This window comes from Halichoeres trimaculatus, unplaced genomic scaffold (assembly GCF_033239565.1).
Source record: "Halichoeres trimaculatus isolate MK-OKI-2021-1 unplaced genomic scaffold, fHalTri1.1 fHalTri1_scaffold_1, whole genome shotgun sequence".
Classification (NCBI taxonomy): Eukaryota; Metazoa; Chordata; class Actinopteri; order Labriformes; family Labridae; genus Halichoeres; species Halichoeres trimaculatus.
In genome coordinates, this window is record NW_027437179.1 from 4,998,674 (window position 1) to 5,008,438 (window position 9,765).

The window sequence follows — 9,765 nt, forward strand, 5'->3', positions numbered from 1 at the left end:
CAATGTGAGAGGGGAGAGGGTCAGGAAAGAGTTCAGCAGCTCTCAGTCTGTGCAGCTGCTGACTCCAACACGTGCAGCCTGCGTCCTCGCTGTGACACGTCAGACTGAGCGCTGGGGGGACAGCTCAGTCCTCCTCATGCGTCACAGACACAACAGGTGCTTCAATCAGTCCCAGGACTCCAGAGGACAGAGTTTTGTCCTTGTGTCCTGGATGGCCTGTAGAGGACCTGTCCTTCATCTGCCTCAGGCGTCCTGGACGGTGAGGCGTTGGAACACCAGGCTGCGGTGCTGCGGCTGCAGGCAGAAGGCGATGCTCTGCTCCACCTCCTGACAGCGCCGCAAGAACCTGCAGCGGTCCCGGGCCAGCTCCTCCCAGGGGCCCCGGCGGTCCTCCTCCTCCTCACTGCAGCTGGCAAAGAACTCCTCCACGTCATCACAGAAACGAACCTGACAGGAAGAGGAGAAGAAGAGTCCTGAGTGAGCGTTGCTCAGAACGACCTCCTATAACTTATTCAACTGTTACAGATTTCAACTTATTTCAGCTCTGCTCGATCCAAACAATGAACTCTTAACTCAGACATTCAATGTGTCTGACAGTTAAAGTTTGTTTCTGATCAGGATGAGTCTTTCAGGTTGCATTTTTTTTTTCTCTTGGTTGCTGTTTTCATCGTGGCAAGGAACTGGATTGTTGTGGCATCATTGCTCTTTGGGCTAAAGGTTGCGTTCTTGTGTTGTTTGCCTATCTGCAGGTTTGAGATGAATAAAAATCAAATCAAATCAACAATCAAATTTTTCATATTCACCTGAGAGGCTGAAACCTTTACTGTAACCTCTTCATAAATCAGCTGAGCAGAGATGGAGGACAGTCTGAAGCTTACGCTGAACTTTAAAGCTTGAGCTCTTTGGTTTTACTGACTTTCACAAACAGAAAATATCACAGAAGTATCTTCTATAGAAAAAAAAAGCCTTAAAGCAAAGTTACAACTATTTCTACCCCTCTAGTCTGACACTTTATGACCCCAATTATTGAGATAAATTTAAATCTAACCCCACAAATCCATCAGGTACATCTGCAGTACATCTCTGTTCTGTTGCGTGTTGACTGCATTTGTCAAGTTACACCAGCTGTGTGTTCAGTTCGGCTCCGCTCATTATGTCTGTTTATCATTGCAGTCAAACTAAATACAAATTGGTTTTGACAGTTTGTCTTATTTTGAAAATATCTGGGTAGTTTTAGATAGTTGGTCACGACTTCAATGTCTTGCTCGATCTCCCCTACGCTGAATTTATGTAAAATAATTTTTATAGCATTAAAAAAACAATTTACAGCCTAGTTTAAAAAACAGCTTAGGTCTAAAACGCTGATTTCTCTATCAGCACACACTGTACGGTGAAGGAATGTTTTTCTAACTACACTGTTTAGAAGTTATTAGGATTGTTTGGTTGTCCAACCAGAGACACAGCTCAGGTCATGTGATTGACGGGTAGCCTGTATCTGTTAGAAAGAAGACTCAAAGCGTCATATCCAATGTGGCTGCGTCCGTGGATTGGCTTCATTTCACTGTTCCAGAAACAGACGGGTGACGTCCTGGAGGCTACGACCATGTTTTATACAGTCTTTGCTCAGTTCCCTCTCCCCCTCTTTTCCTGCTCTGTCCTCTGGCCTGTCCTCTAAAAGAAAACTGGCCCTAAAAATAACTTTGATCACATAAATCAAAACAATTCTTAAGATGATTTAGAAGTGATGCACCCCCTCAGCACTTTCTTGACCACGCTTACATAAATATCGATGCTTCAAAGGGTCTTGATTGATTTGTTTTTTTCAGTATAACATATGGATACTGCCACTTAAATCAACACATTAAACGAGCGGAGATTGTCCTCAATGTCCTGAACTTAATCTCTACAAACACGAGCAACAGGAAGAAACATCTGTGTTTGGATGAGCTGGAGGAGAAACTTTGACTTGAACAGATCTGACTCCATCACATCAAACACAGCTGCTCTTTAGAAACTGGACAGAGGGTTTCATAAAGTCCTGATCAGTACGCTGAGCTGGATGTTTGATCTTCTTTATCCTCAATGCTGAATGTAGAGAGTGATGGTTTGAGTTTGTTCAATCTAATGCTGTGATTCACTTTAAATACAAACATCTCTCAGGGATTTTAGTTAAACCATCTTACTGCAAAATCCAGAAAGCAAACTTCTGTTTTTATCCACCTTAAATTAAATGACTCAACTGTTAGTGCTTTTTCTTCTATTTATTGTGGGGTTTTTTTTTCACCTGCCTGATTTTTTTAAATTATTTTTACAAAGTATTTATTTTAATAGTTGTGTTTTTAAGCTTGTTCAGCACTTTGGTTGACTGCAGTTGTTTCAAAATGTGCTACATAAACTTGACTTCTTGGTTATGGATGATTTTTGTCTCCATAAGTTATCTGTATCGTATTTCCTGGACAATGAGTGGTGTTTCTTTTCACGGTTTGTTTGTTCCTGTGACTCATAGTCAGGTGTGACTTATATATAAAAAATCAACATAATGTAACATGTTTTTAAATGTTAATTCAAACTGACTGACATGAACCGAGTAGTAAACATTACCGTCTACAGCTGATAGAGGGCGCTACAGGCTTGTGATAACCATACGAGGGAGGCCTGAACAGGGAGGAGTTATGCCGAAGTGATGAAACTTGGGGTGCATTAAGTTCAATATTTTCTGACACTTATGACCTGGTTTACTTTTCAACATGGTCTGTGTTTTCTTGGGTTGTGGCAGGACGTCCAGACCTTGTGTCATCTTCAAAGCTCTTCCCACCCCTCTTGAATTCAGCTACTCACTTTTTCACAGTTGATAAAACTGGAGCATCATCCCCTGATGCAGCAACCATGTTAGTGTGAACGTCCTTGGGGGTCGACCCCTTTTTCTGCAGATATTTGATTAAACCACGCTGCCAAATTTGATCCATATTCACAAAATGTCTCTGGCTCTTCTTTTACAAAGTCCTTAAACACGAGATCAGTGTCAGTTAATCTTAGGGCTGCTACTAACAATTATTTTTAAAGTCGACTAATCTATTGATTGTTTTTTTCTATTAGTCAATTAATCACAATTATTTTGAGTTTTAACCTAATTTGGCCTTTAAAATGTGCAGACCTTTTTAACTCAACCTGTGTGTTGCATTTTCACTGCATTTACTCAGAGTTAGGTTCTCTCCTCTGATTGGTCAGCCCTGTGTCATGTTTGTTTATCTGTATTTCATTCATGATGACATATAAAAATATAGGTACTATACAAAAAAATATCTCAAAATGAATGAAGCAGGTAACAGGGAAATGAAGTGTTGTATGCAGTGTTGGACAGACCACTTATTAGTGACTTTGGGCTTGTTTTCTAATGTTTATTTGCTTATTTGGGCTTTGCTCTCTTATGATCCCGTCTGACTCTCTCCCAGCTCTCCATGACAACGCGTTTAGTTTCGTTTCTCTACATGCGCTACTTCCACTTCGCTCATGCGCACTCTGCCCCTCCTCCTCACCGCTGAGTGTTACCGCTGCAGTGTGGGCTTAAGAGTGAGAGCTCCATCATCATAAATGTCCTCTCTTTTCAAAAGTTAGGGGAGTTTTGATACTAGCTTGTGGCTCAGATCCTGAAAAACTGTCGGTAACAGAGAGTGAAGGAGACTCTCTAAATCACGTTATCAGACGCTAAACTCCGGGAACGGTCAGGCTGTCCAAGCCGGAGATGCAGAGCCTCCGTCAGCGCACAGCGCTCTGTGGGAGTGGAGATTTTTCCTCATCAATATTCCTCACGTATGAACTTAGTGATCTTTTCCCATAAAAGTATTCAATAACACAGCACCTCATGCTGTGAACTGAAGTTACAAATGAGTGTTACCCCCTGGTATTTGATTTTACCATACAACGCGTCACCTACTAAAATTTGCGTCGATTAATTTTTATCGTTGACGTAGTCAATTAAGTCAACTAGTCGTGGCAGCCCTAGTTAATCTGAATATAAACCATGCTGTAAGTGTTGGGAAATGTTGAAGTTATTGCATACCAAGTTTCATCACTGGAAAAACTCCTTTGAACTTTTCAGCCCACCCTTGTATGCAGCTCCTCTACCACTGAAATATGAACTTAAAACAACTGAGAAGACTCAACACAAAATGCTCCTGAAAAAAATAAATAAAACAAACATGACTTAGATGGCTTCAAAACCATACAGCGATAAAAGGTGGAGCCACGCTGTCCATTCTACAGACAGTTTATGGTCTGAACTGGTTTAACCTGAGCTCTGGTTTCACTTCACTTCCTCAAACCACATCTATTTCTGTTTAAACGTCCAATTTAAATATGTACGTTTAAAGCTGACAAATGATCGTTAACACCCCAAAGGATGAAGATCAGTGAGATCAAACATCAAAATCAGAGCTCAGCGTCATCAGGCTGAGTCAGAAGACAGACTTTAACCATCATAAAACATGACTCCTTCTTGAGTCATGGTGAAAAAGTTTCACTTCCAGTCATCAGGTTTCATCATGTGAAGAGCTGCAGGAAAATCAAGTAAAATACTCTGAATGCAGGAACCTGGAAACTCTAACGCATTTAGGAGCAAAGAAGAGTATCACTCTGTTCAAATTTACTTTAGATATCTCACTTCTCCATCTGTTTGAGATTTCAACACTCGCTCAGAAAGATTTTCACTTCCTTAGAGCTAAATCTGTTTCTCTGCACATCTGTGCGAGAAAAACTCTCCTTAGTTTGACTTTGAAGTTAACGTGGAAATCTGAACTTCCTGACCTTTAGTGAAACAGTCCACACACACTGACTGAACACACACACTGACTGGACACACACACTCAGTGAACACACACTGACCTTCTTCCTGGTGCTGCTGCTGTTGGAGGTGCAGGGTTCAGAGAAGCCACTGTCCAGCCGCTCCTCGGCCTCCTCCTTCCTGTACTCAGGCGGGGATGTGAGGCTCTGCTGGCTGGAGCAAGAAGGAGTCTTGGGGGCCTTTTTAGCCTTGGCCCTGGTCCGGGGCCCCTCCTCTGCAGGCCCTCGAGTCCTGATGGAGGCCTGGAAGTTAAAGGGGCTGTAGGGGTCTGCAGAGGAGCTGAAGGAGCCCCACAGACGGAGGCTCTCTGCTTCATCCACCTCGCTGGCTGAGGTCGAGTCGTCCCAGGAGTCGCTCCCAGATGGAGGGGAGGCGGCGAGGGGAGGGGAGGCAGCGAGGGAGGTCACAGAGAGCACGGGGGTGTCAGGTGAGGAGGCCGGGGTGGACTGGGCAGAAGAGGGAGGTGTGGAGGTGGGGATAGTCCTGGGTGGGGTGCTGCGGGTCTGCAGGCGGGCGGTGAAGTTTCGCGGGTTGTACGGGTCAGAGTTGTGGGACAGTGAGCTCCAGAGCCGCTCGGCCTCAGAGTCTTCCTCACTATCTGAGTCTGCTTCATCCTCTTCATCAGAGGAGTCAGACAGATCAGAGGAGCCCTCACTGTCAAAGCCGTCATCATCATCTTCATCACTGGACTCTCCCTCAGACTGGCTGCTGTCCTCGTCGCTGCAGGGGCAGCCCATGATGAAGGCGATGGCCTTGTTCTGGCACTGTGGGTTAGTGAGCACCGCCGCCTCCTCCTCCGCTGCTGCCTCCTGGTTTTCCTCATCACTACTCATCTCCTCTTCCTCAGCAGCTTGTCTTGATGCAGACTCTTCCTCATCCATGACAGGGGAGATGGGAGCTCTGGTTTCAGGTGTCTCAGCCTCCTGCTGTGGAGGCTCTTCACACAGGACACGCACCTCAGGCTGGTGGCACATGTGGAAGTGCTCCTCTTCCAGGCTGGAGTAACCCTGGTCCTGATCAGGGGTCAGGAGTGCCACCTCACTGCAGGTGGTGGCAGCTCCTGATCTGCTCAGGTGGTTACTGATGCTGAGGTGCTGGTCAGGTGTGGATGTCTCTGTGTTCTGGACTGTGTGAAGGCCTCCATTGTTGGCCGGCTGGTCTTTGTGGTCAGTGGGTCCAGTGTTTTCTCCCTGCGTCCCTCCTCTTATGTCACTCTGGACAAACACAGCGGTTGTTCCTGCAGCAGGGGCTTTCATGTCGGCCTCTGGCTGTTTGGGACAAAGCCGGCCTGTCACCATCCTCTCCTTGACCCGGGACAGATCTGACAACAGCTCCGTCTGTAGGCTCTCCTCACCTCCCCAAAAACTGTCCCACCATGTCCTCCTTTTACCCCCACTGCTCTTTACCGAGGAGCTGACTGCCTCCATCACCCAGTCCTTCCCCACTGTGGGGCTGATTTCCTGAGAAGATACCGAGCTCAGACTGAGAAAAGTCCTAACAGAGGAAACATATCCAATCTGAGTCTGCTGGCACAGGTTGAAGTCCAACTCTTCCGTACCTTGAATCCCTATTTCCCGCAGAGAGTCAGGGGTCAGCCAGGGCAGAGACCCTTCGCCAGGAGATCCGTGGTGCTGACACTGCAGGTAGGTCAGGTGAGGAGCTGGGTGCTGCGGCATCATGTCGTCCAGCTGTCTCAAAAACTCTCTTTCCTCTTCAACAAAGCTTGTTTTCAGTTCACCGCCCATCCATCCTGCTTCTCTATCAGGCAGGGCCAGGTTTCTGGGTCGACCCGGAAGGTACTTCTGCAGAAATGACATCGCAGGCCTAGACACCACGGACAGCAAGCCAAACCACGAGCTTTCCTGGCTGTCGAGGCCGGAGGAGGCGACTCCGTGCCCGGTTGGGGAGGATGAGCTCTGCCCGCTCGATAAATGTCCGTCGCTGCTCGTACTTCTGAACATATTCCTCAACTTAAAAGTGCAAAATATGAATTATGGAAATAACCTGAGCAGCGGTGATAAATATCTGTCTGTAAACCTGTTTCTCTCTAAGTTCAGCTGCTGATCTGACAGCTGTCAAACTGCAGGAGGCTGTAGCCCGGCCTAGCAGAGGCAGAAATACGCGCTTCCCATTTCAACAACAAGTCCTTTTATCAAACATCTTCTTTACTCTGACAGACCCACATACCCACGACCAGAACCAGAGGGGATCCAGGAAACATCATCCGTGTGCCCGGCGCGCTGCTGGGAGTGGTGGTTTGACTTCTTTCTGGTGGAGAACTTGGTAAAAACGGCGACGGGACTGGAGAGAAGACACGGAGAAAACACACTTGAATCCGGGTACGAAGTAAAGCAAAGTCCTGAGGTGGAAAGAAGAGCCATTTTAACAGATTTAAGGATCCAGGAAGAGGCGGCAGTGGGTCGAAGTCTCCTTCGGTTTCAAACCAACAGCCAGTAGCGGGTTAGCTTAGCAGGGGAGCTAGCGCGGCGGTTATTTCACCAGAGCGCGACGGAAGATTTGAAATATTATTCCTTCACAACACGATAAATTAGCTTTGTAGTCTATTTAAGACTATTTAATATCCCTTTAGTGCTAATACTGTTCAGTTTTCCCTGTAAAGAGAGTAATTTCAGCCGTCGTGTCGCTTCCGTCTGTTCGTCTTTCCGCTGCTTTTAGAGATTTCATCAGACAGTTAAGGGATCGCAGGCAAGTGCCCCAGTTACATTTAACGAAGAATCAGCTGCAGGGAACGTCGCGGTGTTACTTGATCCAGGGGAGCGTGTGGCAGTACCACGTGTGTCCTGCTGCTCAGTTATACAATCAAAGTGGGGCCAAGGTCCCAGAGTGCAAACCGGCTTTCACCCACGTGTTTATCAGCACGAGGTTCCCACGCACAGTCTCAACCTGAATAACCAAGGCTGCAAGATCGATACAGTCCCTAATAAAACCCCGACTATCTTTCAAATAAACGCAGGTGTAAACAAAATCCTAACAGTTTTATCAAGTCATATGGAAAAAATAATCTTTTCTGGTGTACCTCTTAGCAAGGCAGGAAAAAATGTGATCTAAAGTAGAGAACTGGGGCCAAGGAAGAAAAAAAAAATCTTAGATTTTGACAGTGAAGGAGAATAAAGCTGCAGATTTAAAATAATCCATTATCAGTAATATTGTATGTACTATCCTTGATTACTTAGCCAGTAATTATGTTACAATATGTTTGGCATTTTTTACTGTATGTCTTATTTTTAATGTATATTCCCCCATTGATGTACCACACTCCATATGCAGACAGTAATATGCTTTTTTTAAGCCTTTATTGAACAGAAACACATTGTGATCTAGATGTCTTTTACAAGGGGACCTGCTCAACAGGTCAGCAGGCAGCACATGTCAAAATAAATAGTACATTCCAGTGATGGATCACAAGAATAAGTTAAAAAAATCAATAATTTAGAGAAAGTGCAGTAAGTGCTGAAAGCAAAGTGATAAACATAGGCACTGTTCTATGGTCTCAAATCTACATTCAGTACTGTTTTAGCTCTGCACTCTACATTTCACCTTGTATCTTACCTCATATCACAGTTCAGATCATCACTGTGTAAACTTGCTGCTATTTCCATCCCACTGATACTTTATCTGCTACTTTAAGTCATTATTTACTGAAGGACATGTCCTAAACTTTCCTGCAGTTGTTCTACCACTTGTCTACCACTGTTTTACAGCTTTTATTACATTTATTAATGCCTTTTTAAGTGAATTTAAATATTTTTTTTACATCTAAAAAAATCCTGTAACATAAAAATGTAATTTTAAGAGAGAAAGTCAAAGTAGCCTACTATGAAATAATGTATATTTCCAGCCCTGATACTCATTAAAATGTACTGTGAGTCTACAATGTCACTTAGTGGACGCTTTTGTCCAAAGCGACTTACAATCTGAGTATTTGAAGTGCATGGTCTCTTGCACAAAGACACCTTGACAGTTCTCAGGAAATTATGCTGACACCTCTCAGCAGCCAGCCCCATTGCCTGTCTTGGTCCATGCAGGGACTTGAACCAGCGACCCTCTGTTTACAAAGCCAAGTCTGTATGGACTTCAAAAGATAAAGAACTGTTATTTGTTAAATCTTTACTAAGTTTTTAACATTCAAGATGCTCCATGTTCCTCCTTTTAGATCAGTTTTCTTTTTTTTTTTTCTTTTTTTTTTTTTTTTTAAAGATTAACCTTCAAAATATAAAGACTAACCAGAGCATTAAATGATGGATTTATTGTACTGAGTAATAACAACTTTACTGTTATACATCTTTTTTCAACATTACATCTGTGTTTCAAACTATGACTTTTTTTTTCTCAGAACCTGTTTTTTTTCTTTTTTATATTTACAGCAGGTGTAATGCTCGGTTACATTAGTCTGAGAGTTTTTGATGAGTATATGGTTGTCACAATCTCAGGCAGGAAAATGAGCCTTTGTCCAAGATCCACTTGCATCTCCCAGTCTCTGGCTCCATTTAATGAGCTGAAATCAGGAGATGTAAGATTGGCATTAGATTTTTCACCAACTCAAACAAAGGATGGAGCTTCTCAGCACGGGGTTGGTTGTTGATAGATACCCTCTCGCTCTCAAGATTAGCTGCTTGGTTGGTGTTTTGTTACTTGTTTGTTTTGCCAGGTGAACCTCCCTTGAGTCAAGCTGGTCTTGCAGCTGACCAAGATATGCAAAAGAGTTGCAGGCTGCTTTGCACATGGAGCATGTAGGTTGTGTGTATATACACATAGATTAGGGTGACCAAGCGTCCTCTTTTGCCCGGACATGTCCACTTTTTACGTCCTGTCCGGGGTGTCCGGGCGGGTTTAATAAATTCACGAAAATGTCCGGTGTTCACTGATTTTCATAGGACCATTACGCGCGTACGTAAATTGACCGG

General features: G+C 44.3%; 1 protein-coding gene across 1 annotated transcript; it reads right to left on the reverse strand.

Annotated features, from left to right (window-relative positions):
* Nucleotides 1-243: 243 nt before the first annotated feature.
* Nucleotides 244-7,556, reverse strand: ppp1r15b (protein phosphatase 1, regulatory subunit 15B). The gene is made up of 2 exons (XM_074692904.1): nt 4,882-7,556; nt 244-447 (listed from the first exon to the last, which is right to left on the reverse strand). Exons 1-2 carry the CDS (start codon nt 6,799-6,801, stop codon nt 244-246), a joined length of 2,124 nt encoding a protein of 707 aa, XP_074549005.1. The 5' UTR covers nt 6,802-7,556.
* Nucleotides 7,557-9,765: the final 2,209 nt, after the last annotated feature.